General features: G+C 59.8%; 1 protein-coding gene across 1 annotated transcript; it reads right to left on the bottom strand.

Moving 5' to 3' along the window:
* Nucleotides 1-1,048: 1,048 nt before the first annotated feature.
* Nucleotides 1,049-15,026, bottom strand: RGS14 (regulator of G protein signaling 14). The gene is made up of 15 exons (XM_084886636.1): nt 14,786-15,026; nt 7,929-7,950; nt 7,567-7,745; nt 7,172-7,264; nt 6,939-7,082; nt 5,936-6,079; nt 5,721-5,832; nt 5,302-5,393; nt 4,615-4,818; nt 2,866-2,942; nt 2,516-2,642; nt 2,345-2,426; nt 2,178-2,224; nt 1,985-2,099; nt 1,049-1,768 (listed from the first exon to the last, which is right to left on the bottom strand). The coding sequence occupies exons 1-15, from the start codon at nt 14,828-14,830 to the stop codon at nt 1,578-1,580; spliced, it is 1,674 nt and encodes a 557-aa protein (XP_084742762.1). The 5' UTR covers nt 14,831-15,026; the 3' UTR covers nt 1,049-1,577.
* Nucleotides 15,027-16,135: the final 1,109 nt, after the last annotated feature.

Below are 16,135 nucleotides of genomic sequence, written 5' to 3'. Positions count from 1 at the left end.
GGTCAACACAGCCCAACAACATGGACTGAGGGGGCAGAGTGCTGAAGCCCTCTTAAATAGGAAGGTTTGGCTTTGACGTCTGGAGAAAAGCATAGTGGGCCAGCAACGCATCCCCCTCCCCATCTCTCCAGTGACATGGTGGGGTGTTGGTGCCACTGGAGCTGCTGGCAGAGGTGACAGGAAGTGCAAAGAGCTGGAGTGGGGATGAGAGCTCAGCCTGGTGAGGTGATCAAGAGGACCCCTCACGCTGAGACCGGTTTGGCTCAGTGGATAGAGCATCGGTCTGCGGACTAAAAGGTCCCAGGTTCAATTCCGGTCAAGGGCATGTACCTTGGTTGTGGGCACATCCCCAGTAGAGGGTGTGCTAGAGGCAGCTGATCGATGATTCTCTCATTGATGTTTCTAACTCTCTACCTCTCTTCCTCTCTGTAAAAAATCAATAAAATATATATTTGAAAAAAAAAAAAAAGGACCCCTCACTCCCCAGATACCATCTTGCATCTCCTGTGTCCCCTTGCTTCCTCTGTCTCACCACCGGGACTGAATCTGGCTTCTCTGCCTACAGGCCGGGACCCTTCTTCTGGGCGGGCTTTCCTGCGTGGGGCTGCCCTGGCTGCCTGGGACAGGGAAGGCCACCCAGCTAGAGCAGGAAAGGGGCAGGACCTGCCCCAGCAGCAACGCCCAGTGCCCCCTACGAGGCCTTCAATGCATCCTCAGAAACCACAGCTAAGTCTTCAGGGACCCCCAGTCCCATAAAGAAGAAGAAAGTGAGTAGACATTGTACTCAGATCGGAAACCAAGAAAAAACCCGGCAGAGGCACAGCTGCCCAGAGGTTCTTCCCCTTCCTCTCCCTCCCTCTTCAGTGTTATATCTCTCTCTCTCTCTCTCCCCTGCCCTCCATACTCTGTACAGTCAAGAAGAGAAGTTCTGATAACAGGAAGTCGGGGGGCACTCCGCACCCTGTGACCTTGATGACAGATGCGTTGTGGTTTGGGGGGTGCAGTGTGGTTTGAGAGGTTGGAGTACAGGGTACACAAGGAACACGCCTCAAGGCAGAATAATAATAATTATTATATAACAATATTATACATCCAGGACAAACCTAGCTGCCCCAACCCAAGTGCAAAATCTGTCCATCCAGCAGAGTGCAGTGGCTAGAGGGAGGGGCTACCCAGCTGCCCCCCTCCCCCGGCCCTTACTCATACTGGCTCCCTGAGGGGGGGCCTGCCCTCCTTCTGCTCCCTGGTGAAGCTGGCACAGGTGGGGAGGCTGGCACTGCCAACACCACCCCTCTGTGATGGGCACGCCTGCACAGGGTAGAGAAAGAAAGGAGGGGAGCCCCACCTCCCCGCAGTGGCCTGGCTGCAGGGATGGAGGGCAAGCCTGTGAGGGACCAAGGGGTGGTGGCTGTGTGGCTGCTCAGAGCCCCTCTCCAAACCCTCCTGGCTCCTCCTCCGGGCCTGCCCGTGGCAGGAAGGGCCAGGGACACTCACAGCACAGACAAGGCATGCAGAGCGGGACCGGCATGCTGGGCCCGCCAGGGGCCACACGGCCAATCTGGCCTGTCGGACGGCTGTCAGAGGGCAGAGTCCCAGGGGCCCCTCTTGGGCTTGGCTGATGATTCAGTCTGTGCTGGGGCCTCCTGGGAGTCGGGCCCGTGGGCAGGCAGCTGCAGAAATTCTGGAAGCACCAGGTCCTCTTTGCGCAGAAGGCCCCTCTGGTCATGGGCCCCGCTGCTCTGTACCCGGTTCAGCAGCTCCACTAGGCCTGGGGGTGGTGGCCACAGAGTCAGGGGCCCACCCACACAGACCCACACACACTATTCCACCTCCTGCCCCCTGCCCCGATGCCCCTGCTCACCCCCTGCCCCTGCCCTGCTGGCCCTCCAACCTCCTGTTCCAGCTCAAGTGACATTTGGTCCCCTGATGCCATCTCAATGGTCCCACCTCCCCCGGTCCCTAGCTCCCACCCTCCCCAAGGTACCTTCAATGTCACAGGTCTGTCGCTTCCCAGAGACACTGCTGGGAGCCTCGGCCAGGGAGCTGAGCGGCAGTGGAGGGAGGGGGCTGCCCTTGTCCTGGGTTCCAGGCGGGGTGCGCTGTGGGAACGTGAGGTCAGAACCACAACCAGGAGGGAGGTGCGGCGGGCAAGGGAAGGCCCTCCGCCTCTCGCTCACCTGGCTTCGGCGGGGACAGGTGTCGCCGGTTTCAGAAATCTTCACACCTGTGGCAGAGAGCGCCGCCTTTTGCGTCCATCTCCCGCCTGGAGCCCCCCTCCCCCCTCCCCTTTTACTCCTGGGTCGGTCAGCCCCGGGGGACCACACCTGGGGCTCACATTCCCTACCTGGGAGAGTGTCCAACACCAGCCTCTGGCCCGCCACCGAGCTCACTGGCTTCCCCAGGTCCAGCGGCTGCTTCTCGCCTGGCTGCGGGGTCAGGTCAGCACCCGCAGGACCCGCAGCCCGCCGCCCGCCGCCCGGCCCGGCCCGGCCCCCGCCCCGGCCCCGCGGCTCACCCGGCGCAGCTCGATCTGGTGAGCGCTCAGGCCGTGCTTCGCCAGGATGGGCTGCAGCGCCTCCCGCAGCCGCTTGGTGGGCTTGGCCGAGATGAGCACCACGCGCTGCAGCGCCGCCAGCTCCAGCCTGCGGGGACCCCGGGCTGCGGAAGGGCAGACCGCCGGCCCGCCCTCCTCCCTCCCCACACCGCCCACCCGGGGGGAGGCGGGGCCGGAACCCGGGAGACCCTCCTGCCGGCGGGGGGGACTTAGTCCCGGGAGAGGTGTTAGCGCCCAGGGAAGGACCTGCAGGGAAGAGCAATGGCTCAGAACACCGACCCCAACCCAGGCCTGGCGGGAGGGGCACTCACTGGAAGGTGATCCTGTTTTCCAGCCTCACTTCCTGGTCCGCCAGCACGGTGCAGTCCTGATCCAGGACCAGGGCCTTCTGCAGACGCCAGGCAGGGTCTGAGTCCTCCCCCACCCCTGGTGACCCCCGCTGCCCCAGGGGACCACCTACACCTCTTTAGGGGCTGCCCTGACGTTTAGAGGGAAGGGCGGATGGGCAGGTGAGAGGCACAGAGGAGGATCGTTAGGAACTTGGCCAAGGCTATGGAGAAGGGTGGCAGAATGCTGGACAGATTGCAAAAGGAGGGAGTTATGGGAAACCTGGGAGGTGGGGGGCGGGGGCACGAAATGGTAATGGGGTTGCTTGAGCAAGAGGCAGGCTTAGGTCCTAGATCATAGCGCCTCTTCCTGGTCCAGGACAGGGTCTGCCTCCCGGAGAGCTGTCCCTTGTCCCTCAGGCCTGTGAATCCCACCTGGACCAGTGGCCGCACTTCCTCCTCCACACCCACGTTGGGGCAGCTATCCAGGCCTTGTCCCTTTTTGGACATTTGTCCACTTCTCTCCATCCCCATCTAGTAAGGACACTTTCTGCGTCCTCACTGCAAAAAGGGCTCTTCCCCATGTCTGCTGTGAGGACTGGGGGATGTGAAGTGTCTGGCGCAGTGCCTGGCACACAGTAGGTACATAAACGGTGAGGCCAGGCTGCAGTGATTCCTGCTCCCCGAGGCTCTGCCACCTGTACCAGCCGGGCAGGGAGGCAGCCTGCCCTCACCACGGGCCTGTGCTGTGCTGCAGGGGCAGGTGGAGTGTGGGCGGTGACGTTATATTTAGCAGACGTGGAAGTCCGGGCTGTGGAGGCTGCTCTGGAGGCTTGAGGGAATGGGCAGAGCTCTTCCTCCCCGGCCCTCACACTCCCACGCTCTGAGCCCCTGAACATGCCCTGAACTTCTTACCCACCAGGCCTTCACTCCCCCCACAGCTCCTCCTCCTCCTCTCCACTGCTGCCTCCTCCAGGAAGCCTTCCTGCCACCAACCAGGAATGCCTACCTCACCCCAGAAACCCCTGGATGGGGGGTTCCACTCCTCCTCCCTGATCACATCCTGTCTGGCTCACCCCCAGCCATGGACCTGGAGGACAGAGCCCAGGCCACGTCCCTCTGCCACCCACCTGGCAGGGCCTGAGCCTTCTCTACGGGGTGAATGAAATCCTGACAGGCCTTCTGCAGCAGTCTTACTTAGACCCCCTTACGGGAGCCTTCCCTTAAAGTGAGTTTTCCTCAGACCTCTCTGTAAAGCTATGCTCATTTGCACCTAAAGGAAGGTTTTCATAGGTTAGGTGCTCCAAGTAGCAGAGGAGGCGAGGGCTCCCCCAAATGGTCATTTCAGGGATGGGCAGTCTGAGCGGGGGTGCTGCAGGAAAACCTTCCTCCAGCAGGGCTTCTCCCTACTGGCCACCCCAGAACCCGTCAGAGTGATAGTTGATGAAGCTGGAAAGCAGATAGGCTGGGGGGTGGGGGGATAGGATTTTGGAGGTTGAGAGTGGATATCTGAGTTTAAGTGAGGAGTTGGTTTGGAGTTGGGCATGAGACAGGGGTAGGTGGGTAGGGGCTGGAGTTAGGAAGGGGGTGAGGATATGGGATGGAATTCGAAGTAGTGGTCCAGGAGATTCGGAATGGCAATGGGGTTGAAGTCACAGCTGAGCAGAGACAGGACTGGGGCTGGGATCAGGACCAGGAAGGGAGTTGGAGTTGGGGACCAGGCCACGTTCGCACCTGCTCGTTGCCCACCAGGTAGACCTTGATGTCAGGTAGGGAGAGGCCTCGTTTCTCACAGATGCCGGCCATCATGGCCCGGATGGTGAGGCCAGGCCGGGCCAGGACCAAGGAGGCGGTGCCATCAGGCAGGTACACGCAGCAGTACTTCCCCGTCCGGCTTTCACTCTCACCTTCTGAGCTCCCAAGGCTCTTCCGATGGTGCTGATTCGGGGCAGGAGTGGTGAGGAGGTCATGTGCACACATTCAAGGACACGCGGACAGTACACAGACAGGTAAGCTCACTGGGACACATTCATACACACATGCACACATACACACATGCACACCCCCGCCCCAAGAGCACACCTGTCCTCTTACAGGAACACATATACTGTATGCTCAACTGGGCATATGAGCACCCAGAGGCAGGTCCACCCATTGTTCCTCCCCTATACACACACACACACACACACACACACACACTGTACATCTGGGCACACACACTGGTGAAGAGGAGGTGAACCCATGCTATGCATCGGGCCCAATACGGTGAGGACGGGTAGAAAGTAAGGAGCTGGAGGGACTGGCTACGAGGAGTAAGCTGGGGAGATGGACGTGGGATGGTGATAGGAACGATGGTGGCCACACAAAGTGGCCCTAGCCCGCACTTTGTCTCTCCCCCCATCCCCTAAGCAGGATGCTTACCTCATATTTGCTGTTAAGGAAGGCAAGGAAGCCCAGGTCCAGACTGGCGGAGGAGTTGAGGGAGGCCGAATTTGCTGCTGAGCCCGACAGTTCTAGGGGAGAGGGAGCATAAGCAGGGCAGCCCCTCCCCACGCGGGTCCCTCTGCTGAGGCCTGTGCCTGCCAGAGGCACCCGTTGGAGGCCTTTGCAGGGGTCTAACGAAGTTTGGGTTCCTGCAAGCATCGCTCCTGAGGGAGCTTCCCAGACTTTTGGTGTCTAGCCTGGGAACCAAACCACCTGGGGAACGTGGTGGCCACTGGGACCTGCATTTCGGTTTCCACGAACGTACAGACGGTGGGACAAGTAGGAGGAAGGGGCATTCTCAAGGCTTGCCTACACGCCCGCCCCCTCTCTTCTCCCAGGCCAGCTCCAGCTCTCACCCCCGCGGAAGGACTTGCGGAGCGGGCGGCCCGCAGCGCCCTCAGCCGGCGGCAGCTGCCCCAGCTCCTCCACACCCAGCGGCAGCGAGTTCCCGGGCTTCAGCTTCGGCTTCTGCAGGTACAGGGGAGGCACTGGCACCGCATGCAGACCCCGAGCACCCCGCAGATCTGCACCGGGCACCCTGTCCCCGTCCCCCATAGCCCAGCGTCCGCACCTTCCTGGTGGCGTCGGGGCTGCCGAGGCGCAAGGAATCAGGTTCCCGCAGGGGGCGCCCCTGAGCCTCCGCCAGGAGGCACTCGCGGTACAGGGGGGACTTGACGAAGCGCGCGTAGCTGTCGAACTTCATCAAGTTGAAGATCTACGGCGACAGGCGCCTGGACCGTGAGCTCGGGTCCCGGGCCGGGCTCCCGGAGCTGGCCCGGTCCCTAACCTAGGGAGGGACCCTCCTCCGAGCCCAGGCCCCGCCCCTGCTCCTGGCCCCGCCTACGTCTCAGCTCAGCCCCGCCCCCGCCTGTGCTGGGCCCCGCCCCTGACCCCTCCATCTCCGCAGCCTCAGGTTCCCGCCTCTGAACAGCTCCCGCCCGCCCTATTTGTTCCCAAGCCCACAACCAAATTCTCCCTCCCCATTCCTCACCCCTTACCCTACGCCAGTGTTTCCCAAACTTCTCTCATGATGAGAATCACCTGGTGGAGTTGTTAAACTACAGATTCCTGAATCCCAACTAAGAAGTGCTAAACATATAGGTAAAATTGTATACTTAACTAGTGCTTATCCATAGCTTAGAGCACTAGTTAAGTATACAATTTTACCTATATGTTCCCAAAAATTCTAGTTTAGCACTTCTTTTTTTAAAAAAATATATATTATTGATTTTTTACAGAGAGGAAGGGAGAGAGATAGAGAGCTAGAAACGTCGATGAGAGAGAAACATCGACCAGCTGCCTCTTGCACCGCAACCAAGGCACATGCCCTTGACCGGAATCGAACCCGGGACCTTTCAGTCCACAGGCCGACGCTCTACCACTGAGCCAAACCGGTTTCGGCTAGTTTAGCACTTCTTAGTTGGGATTCCGGAATCTGTAGTTTAACAACTCCACCAGGTGATTCTCATCTTGAGAGAAGTTTGGGAAACACTGCCTACGCCGTTCAGGCTCCGCCCCTGGATCTGGCCCCGCCCCTTCTCCGCTGGGGTCCCTCCCAGGCCACGCCCTCTCACCTGGAGCTGCTGTGCCCGGAACATGTCCGGCCGCGGCTCCGCCAGCACCTCCTCACCGACCCAGGCCTGCCGGTCGATGTTTACGGGGCTCAGCGCCTGGCTGGACAGGAACTCCTGGTAGATGCTGCGGGCCTCCCGAGCCAGCTGGGGCAGGCGGGACGGGCAAAGGTCAGGGGCGCCGCCCAGGCCCTGGTCCCACCCACCTCTCTGCCTCAGCTCCCTGGTCCCCCCACCTGCTGGGTGTCGCTGGCGGGGATCTGCTGGAAGCGCTCGCAGGCCTTCCAGAAAGTCAGGTTCTCAGCACTGAACTCCTTCTTCAGGAACTCCTGGGGCGGGGAGTGAAGGGTCAGAGACCCAGTCCGGGGATGTGGTCAAAGAGATGGGGATAGAGACTCAGGGCCAAGAGGCCAAGCAAGACCCACAGTGTCCGACAAGCAGACAGGGCCAGACTCAGAGCACAGGGAGGCAGAGGGAAGCCAAGGGCCCGGCTGGGAGAGGAGGAAAAGGTGCCAAAGCAAAGCTGTGGGAGAGGCAGCTGACAGGGGAGTCCCACTGGCCAGCCCGGAGCGCCATCCGTGCCCCCAGCCCCACCTGCCACCCACCCTCCCTACCCGACCCCAGGGATTACAGTGAAGTAAGCCAGGCCCAGCGGGTCCTGCAGCAGCCGCTCGAAGGACAGGCCCCAGCTGGCCACAGGCTGCTCCTCCGCGGGGAAGGGGCTGCTGGGGCCACTGGGGAGGCTGTGGACGCTGAGGGAGCTGCCTCGGCCCTCGCTCTGCTCCTGGGGTCCCACCGTGCTGCTCAGCTCTGCGGGGGCGGGGGGGGGGATGGACAAGTGGACGTGAGCTTGGCAGCCTTCCCGTTGGCCCTATCCCGTCTGCAGATACTTTCCCCAGAAAAGGTAGCAAGTGGCAGGGGTATCCCGCCCCGTTTTCACATACACCCCACCCCACCCCCAGCCAGGCTTCCTCCACGTGTCCTGTCGCTTACCTCCATCAGAGACAGCCAAAACCTACAAGAGATCCGAGGTAGAAAATCAGAGTGCAGCCCAGGGTGGATTCTCAAAGAACAGTCCTGGGGCCAGTTCCCAGACTAGAGCTGTGCTCTCTTCTGCCTGGAGGACCGTGCTGGGCCTTGCCAGCCAGCCCCCTGCTTGTGAAGGCTTTGCTTAGGCTGCCCCAGGTCCCTCCATCACGTGCCCTTCCCTGTGTGCTGGTGTCCTCCAGTCGCCCTGGCTCCCTCCAGCGCCTGCTGGGTAAGCCCAGGCATACAGCATGGTGGGTAGACTTTGAATCCTGTCTCTGCCTTGCTAGCGGTATGCCTTTGGGCAAGTTACTTGTTTGTCTGCATCTGCTCATAGGGGATGATGATGATGATGATAATAATAATAATAATAATAATAATAATAGTAACTCACTTCCTGGGGCTGCTGTGAGGATCAAATCGGGGTAAAGTATTTGCAGCACTGGGCACAGTGGCCAGCATGCTGTTAGGGCTGTGTCAACGTTGTCTCTGAGGAAGGAGAGGCGCCTCTAAAGCTGAGGATCTCCTTACAGCAACTGCTTCCTCTAGGGCGTCAGGGTCTCCTTGTGTCCCACCACCTTGGGCAGGGCGCGGGAAACTACTTCACAGAGCAGAGCAGTGGTCCTCAGTGTGCTCTGGAGAGACCAGAGGGCTCCACCTCCAGCGATTCAAGGTCAGTGGGTCCAGGCTGGGGCCATTGCCAGCGAGCTCCTGGGTGGTGCGGACACTGCTGGTCCATGGACCCCACTGTGAATAGCATTGCTGTAGAGACCAACTCCCTCCCCCTCCTCCCCTCCACACACAACTCCAACTGCGCTGGGAATCCAGTCATTAGTGGAACAGGAAAGCCCTCCTTTCTAGCGTGGTCCTCCTACCTTCCCAGCAGCTCCTCCAGCTTCCTCGTCATCTCCTACCCACGAAACGTGGCCGCTCCCCATCCCTCACTCTGTGCTGGGCCCTTTCTTCATCCACGCATCCCAAACACACGTATCCCCAGCTCCTGCTAACAGCTCCGCCCAATGTCCCACACGCGCTTCAAATTCGTCCAGGCCCAAATGGAAGCCACCTCTGCCACCAGCACAGCAGGGCACCCAACCAGTTACCCTGCATCCTGCCTTCTCATCACCTGAGCTCCCAACATCAGGGCTTGAGTCACCCCCAATTTCCCCACCCTCTCACCTCCTACATTTTCACGAGGCCCTGAAACAGGAGCTCCCACCACCTGTGCCTCCTTCCCATCCCCACTGGAAACTAGTCTGCAAAGCCCCCTCGCCGGGCAGCCCCGCCTCCCTCTCTGGCTGCAGTCTCCCTCTCTGCCCCAGGGAACCGGGGCACTCAGTAACAGAGCTGGCCTGCAGATATAGGACATTACTGATATCTTAGTCCTCAAAATGTTGTGTTTTTTTTTTCTTTTAGGTTTGAAGTGGTTTCTCACATTTAAAAATCAGGAGTTTTGCCTGGCCAAGGTGGCTCAGGTGGTTGGGTGTCCTGTGCACAGAAAGGTTGCCGATTCAATTCCTGGTCAGGACACATATCTGGGTTTGGGGCTCCATCCCCTGTAGGGAGCATGCAGGAGGCAGTCAATTAATGTCTCTCTCACCCCCTCTCCCTCTCCCAAGTCAATAAAAATATTTTAAAAATCAGGAGTTTTACAGAAAACCCCAGCTATCTATCTCCCCTTTAAGACTGTAATGCCCCAGCTACCCTGAGTCCTTCCAGCATGGCTGGCACTGAGCAGCAGCCAGAGTCAAAAACACACACAACCCATTTGGCTCAGTGGATAGAGCGTCGGCCTGCGGACTGAAAGGTCCCGGGTTCAATTCCAGTCAAAGGCACTTGCTGGGGTTGCATGCTCAGTCCCCAGTAGGGTGCGTGCAGGAGGCAGCCTATCAGTGATTCTCATCGTTGATGTTTCTATCTTCCTTTCCCTCTCCCTCTCTGAAATCAATTAACAAGAGAAGGAGCTCAGGCTCTCCTCGGGCCCCGGGGCCGGTTTGATGTGTTGATGTTGCCTATGGAAGCAGGTGCTGCCCCAGCCTGGGTGAGTGTGGACAGGGTGCCTCACCTCTCGGTGCCTCAGTTTCTTCTTCTATACAAATGAAGCACATAAAGGCCCTGACTTCAAAGGGTTGCTGTGATTAAATAAGCTAAATATATATATATATATAAAGAACGCAGGACACTATCTGGCATATGTAGATAATATTGACAACATTATTGTTGTGGTTGTATTAGTCTTGGTGTCTGACCCTGCTCCCACTTTCAAGTGTGTGAGCCCTGCCGTAGAGGAGAGAGCACAGATTCGAAGCCCGGCCCTGCCCTTTTCTAGTTTCATAGCCGTGGTCTCCTCCCAGAGCCTCCTTCCCCACCAGGAGCACCAGGATCAGATACTGCGGAGCGGGGGGAAGGTTCCGCAGGGCATGGCTGGGCCTGGAATCCTTTCCCAGGGCGCCCCGCCCCGCCCAGCCCTCACTCCTGCCTCTGCTCCGGCCCATCTAACGGTTTCATCTGAGTCATCGCCGCAGTGGCAGGAGAAAGTCGGAGCTGCTGGGATTGTGAGGCCGGCAGGTCCCTCCCAGCCTGCTCCTTCCCTTCCTGGCACCTGCCTGCCTGGGCTGCTCTCCAGCCTCGTGGCCATGGCCAGAGCCTCCTGCAGGTCTCTGGGCACCATCCTGACTCCCCCACCCCTCCCAGGGTACCACGTGGTCCTGCCTTTCTCGGTATCCACTGGCCTCCTCTGGCCTGCCCTCCAGCCTGGGCAGAGCCCCCGTGACTGCAGGGGCCAGGCCAGGGCCTCAGAGAGGGCAAAGGCTCCCACACCGGAGCCAGCCCTCACTCCTGCTTCCTTTGCTCCTTTGCACTGGGTCGCATTGGTTTTCTGTGTCTTTAGGTGGAGCCGGCTCCCAGGTGCTCCGCAGGCCCCACTCCCTGCCCTGGGAGGCTGAGCCAGTGCTGAGTTACAGCTGAAGCCCTGCCTGGGCCTGGGGAATGGACCCCCTCAGCCTCCCTCTTTCCCCTCCCTCACCTCCACCCCGCACTTTACCAAACCTTCCCCCTCAACCCTACAGACTCCTGCTTCCCACTTTGCTCTTTCCTCTGCCTGGTATTTTCTCCTGCTCCCCTACCCAACAGCTCTCCAATCTCTGCCCACTGACATCAGTCCTCCCCAAATACCAGCTGCCCGGACCCCCTGCCCACCCAGGTTCTACCACCCATCCTGGGCCTCTCTCCCTTATCAGTCTGGTAGCATCCAGGGCGCAGGCCTGGGTTGAAGGAGGGAACCAACCTGAACCCCATTCCACGAAGACCCTACCTTGCTCCAGTGCTCCCAAGGAGCCATCCTCTGCCCCCCAGGTGGCCCCAGCACCACCCCCCCCCCCAACCAGGGATGCTCCACCATGAACACCCCATCTCTGAAGCCTGCAGTTCACCTTCCTGAACCCCTCTTGCCCTTCTGGTTGTTGAACTTTGTGGTTGAGGTCGAGATGCAAAGGTGGGAAGGGACGGAGATGGAATCCAGTTCCAGTTCCACTATTTTGGGGCAAGTAACTTCCCCCTGGGTAGCGTGTGGTCAGCATTCCCAACCCGCTGGGGCGTATGTGAAAGCCGCCGGCCTGTGGTGGTCAGGGCTCCGCTGACATGCGGACGCCCCGGCTCCCACCTGCCCAGGCTCCCAGGCCTGGGGAAATAGCGCTGAGCAGGGCTGCCCCGGCCCCACCCGGCCGGCCTGAGGAGAAGTGGTGAGTGGATGGGGAGAAAAGGGGAAGAGAGGATGAGGAAGGGTGTGGTGGCCAGTAGCATCCCCAGCCCATGGTTGGGCCTCAGTGTGCCACACTGTTTTTAGGAACGGACCTTGAGAACACTGAGGTGAGGGTGGCCCCATTTCCTGAGCTCCCATGTGTGACAGGCACTCTCTGACAGCCGTGTCCTTGCTCTCACGCCGTCCTCACATCCTGATCCTGTGCGGCAGCGATTATCACTCCCATCTCACAGGTGAGGAAACCTCGGCCCCAGGAGTCACGTGGCTGCGAGGTGGTTGAGCCTGACTCTGGAGTCTGAGGTCTCCCCTCCGCTAAGTTGCCTCCCAGGATGGAAAGGAGACAGCCCGGGGGAGCCGGGAGGCCCAGGGGAGCTGGAGGCCCAGGGCCTCAGCCCTTGGGCCACAGGTAGGCAAGGTCAAGTGGGGGTATAGAGCCTAGTGGCTCCTCATGAACCCTGACCCCTGGAGAGGTCAGACCTCAAAGGGAGGGTGTTTACTGAGTGTCCTCTGTGCTGGGCACTCTGTACCGTCATCTCATGTCGTTCTGACTGGGGGAAACAGAGGTCCAGAGACACCCACAGAGAACCCTAGGGGCCTGGCCCTTCCGCCTGAGGCAGCCCCGTGGAGCTGGCCCAGGGCTTGGCCCCTCGGCAAGGCCGCCTGTCACTCAGGGCCTGGCCCTGAGATGGATGGTCCAGAGGGAGCTGGGCTGTGCCTCGCAGGTCTCCTTGTAGGGTGGGGACGGGTAGCCAGGCCTCTGAGACTGACAGACACAATGGCCACCCCTCCCCAGTGTTTCCCACCTCTGGGCCTTCCTCAGGCCGTGCCCTCCGCCAGCGGGCACTTCCCGCTAGGATGCCTTCCATCCACAGCGCACCCCGGGCGGGGAGAGGCCAGCTCTCCCGCCCAGGCCCCCCTCGCCTTCTCTATCCCTGACCAGTGCTCTTCCCCAAACCTGAGTTCTATTCCGGTGTCTGTGCTCATGTCTTTTGTGTCTTGCCAGACTGGGAGCTCCTTGAGGGCAGGGGACAGGATGATGGGCCTGGGTCCTGAGTGCCCGGGGCAGGGGTGGCACGGAGCAGGCCCAGAGGAGGGGTTGAACAGACGGAGTTGCAGTGGGAGCCATGTGAAGACATCTCTGGGAAGAGGGCTGAGAGTCATCTCTAAGTGACAGGTTTCCCTGCAGTTGCCTGACGTGCTGAGTGGCAGGCAGACAAGGCTGACGAGTAAAATTGCCTCTGTAGGGAGTGATGGCGGGTGGGGTGGCAGCTGGGGAAGGAGGGGGAGGACAGAGCCAAGCAGTTCGGGGAGGCAAAGGAGCCCTGGCATTGAGTCAGACTAGCCGGGTTCAAATGCAGGCCCTTCTGTCCGCCCGCTGCCCTCAGGAAGTCATTTACTCCTCTGTGCCTCTGTCTGGAGGTAAGTCATGGAAGGAGCCAGACACCCAGCTCACAGGTGCCTCTCTATGCTCATCCCTGCTGCAGATGCCACTGCGTGTCTGCCTCTCCCTGTTCTAGCTGACCGTGGCCTCAGAAAGCTCTCGATGACCTGCAAGTGGGCAGTGTGTGGCCCTCGGGACTCCCAAGGTGGCACAGAACACTCAGAACAGGCCCAGGAAGGGCAGAGATAAGCCCGTGTGCCAGCGGCTGAGAGGAGAGCATGTGGCTTGCTGAGGCCGGGCGCTCGGCGTGGGTGCCCTCCTCCTCTCGATGACTTTGGGCAGAGCAGACGTCGTGGATGAGGGAAGGGTAGAGGTAAAGTCTGTCTCCGGGCTCCGCAGCCGCCGTCTGGGGTGGGCATGGGAGTGGGCATGGTCCCCCCTTGGCCTGGACACCCCAGTGTCGGGCCTCCAGGGCAGGAGTGGGAGGCCCAGGGGTTCTTGAACTTCCATTAAGCTCCAGGGTGGAAACAGTGAGGTGGGCGACTGGGCTAACGCGGGGGGATCTGCCTCACAGCTAGCCCGGGGCTGGGCGATAAACAGATGCTGGAAGAAGGAGCGATGGAAACAGATCTTGAGAATTAGGAGGCAGCAGTGTGCTTGGGGGTGGCTCAGTTTCCTGATAAGGGGGGGATCCTTGAGGAGGGGCTGGTAACGAAGGGGTGGGGTTGGGCTGACGTTTATGGAGCCCTTGTAATGGGTCCGGGCCTCATATTCACCTTATTAATCATCTCAATAAGCCTTTGATATCTGCTCTATTCTCATGTTACAGATGAAGAAACAGAGGGTCAGTGGGGACCCCCTGGTATGACTGAATGGAACCCAGGTTTCCAGACCCAATGGCTTTGTTCCGTAATACGAGGCTGAGGCCTGGGAAGGGGCGAGGCCACAGGCTGGCCTTTCTGGAGTTGTTAGGAGGGACGAGGGATCTGCCAAGTGGGCTGGTGATCTAGGAGAGAAGGGAGGCCCAGCACAGGCTGCCCCATCGGCTGCAGGAATAAAGAAGCTGGACCTTCAAGGGCGGCTCTGACTCAGAGGCCAAGCAGCCAGGGAGAGGGTTTAGGGGGTGGGGCAGCAGCAACAGCCAGGGCACCCTACAGCCCGGCTACCTCTCCCCTTCCCGGGAGCCCCGGGATAGAACAGACGAGCTGCACCCATCCCAGGCTGCCCAAGGACTGCCAGTGCCGGCAGGAAGCCTCTGGAATAGGTCCGGCTGCAGGCAGTGGCCCAGTGCCGGCTGCCCCTTACTTGACCTTTGGGGTGTGGAGGGGAGAGCTGGGGCTAAATGAGGTGTGGGGGCTTGGGCCACCATGGGGTGTGCAGGGGCCAAGGGGGTTCCATGTGTCCCTGCTACCCTAGGATGCAGGCAGCTCCAGATGGTGCCAAAGCAGCAGGAGAGGGAGCAGTAGGGGCTGGACCCAGAGCCTGTGACCAGGTCCCCAGCAGGCCAGTCTGGAAGGTGCTGGGTGAGGGCACCAGGTCCAAACACCTGCTATCTGTACCCAACTTTTTCCACCCACAAGCAGCCTGCAGCTCTTCTTGCCCGGCCCTGCCCGGCGAGCTCCTGGGCTCCACCCTGGGTGTGCCCTCCCCTCCCCAAGAGCCTGGCCCGGAGCCTGCACTCACCATGCGTCCGTTGGGGACGCCCAGGTGCTTGGGCTTCCCGGGCATGCCTCTGCTGTTCACGGGTCCCCGCCTCGGGGGGGACCCACCATGGGGACTGTGGGCAGCGCCGCAGGCAGAGCTGGCAGGGCGGCAGGCAGGCGGCGGAGAGAGCCCAGCTCCGCTCCTGTGGGCCCTCACATCCTGAAAGACCAGCTCACTACCTCTTTTCTCTGCCACAGGAAGTGTCTCTATAGAAACGGAACCACAGAAAAAAAAGCAAGGTCTAAGAGAGTGAACAGCCTCTTCCTACACACACACACACACACACACACACACACACACACACGTGCTCTCACACATGCCACCAACACAGCCTTGCAGCGCCCCACACAGGCACCAATACACAGAAGCTTCTGTGTGCCCAGAGAGCTCCACGGCCATGCCTGGGCACACAGAAGTGCAGGCTCACACACCGAGGCAGCTCTGGACACCTGGCAGGGGCTTCCATGGGCTTGTATACATGTGCACCGTGTATCCACATGTGGACTTTACCCGGCACACACTTATCTCACACCTGCGGTGTGCTGGGCTTGTGTACATTCAGCACACCTCCTCCAGGCAGCTGTGCCCAGACTCTTCTCAGGCAGGTGCCTGATTGTGCAGACAGATGGGCACTTTGCATGCTTGGTCATGCACATACAGGCCATTCAGGTGTGTCCGTCTATAAACACACAGGCTCTCCCTCATAAGGACCACCTGGTGTTCAGTCATATGTATGTGCAGTCCTGTGGAGAGGTACATGTGACTGGCACACCTGCACATAGGCATGTGCAAGCCCACGCTCGCCCATCTGGGCAGGGACATGGATCAGGTGCACCTATGCTCAAAGACACACGTGCAGTCACATTCGCCTTGCTCACATACAAATCCCACCCACCTCGGTAGAGCCCTGCCAACTGAAGAGTTCCACCCTGCCCTCTCAGCCTGGCCCCCGTTCCAGATGAACTCGGACCCTTTAGACAGAATCCTCACTTTGCCTCTTTCTTGAACATGCATGTACCCACTACTTTAAGTGTGGACATAGAGCCTTTAAGTCATCCATTACTCCAGTTTGGACCCCTCTCTCTGAAGGAAAAAAATGACACCCCCTTTTTCATATTCTACCCTCTATACTCTGCCCCTTTCTAGACATGTGGCCTGAAACCTTCGGTGGCAGAAACTAAGTCTTTACCACAAATTCACGTTCTTTACTTCCTGGAAACATGGCTAAACTTTAACTTCCCAGGCTCCCTTGCTGCAAGGTATGGTGGCCACGTGACTAGTTCCCACCAACTGAATATGAGTGGAATGATGTGTGCTGTTTCTGGACCA

Source organism: Pipistrellus hanaki (genome assembly GCF_964339955.1).
Source record: "Pipistrellus hanaki genome assembly, chromosome: 5".
Taxonomy (NCBI): Eukaryota; Metazoa; Chordata; class Mammalia; order Chiroptera; family Vespertilionidae; genus Pipistrellus; species Pipistrellus hanaki.
This window is presented reverse-complemented; position numbering and strand designations above follow the sequence as displayed.

What these genes read in the sequence shown, in the direction of transcription:
- RGS14 (XM_084886636.1), bottom strand. Translation starts at nt 14,830, where the DNA reads ATGCCCGGGAAGCCCAAGCACCTGGGCGTCCCCAACGGACGCATG. An exon ending in GAAAACAGGATCACCTTCCA is followed by an intron (nt 2,643 to 2,865) that starts GTGAGTGCCCCT and finishes GGGTCCCCGCAG; the next exon opens with GCTGGAGCTGGCGGCGCTGC. An exon ending in GGTGTTGGACACTCTCCCAG is followed by an intron (nt 2,225 to 2,344) that starts GTAGGGAATGTG and finishes TCTCTGCCACAG; the next exon opens with GTGTGAAGATTTCTGAAACC.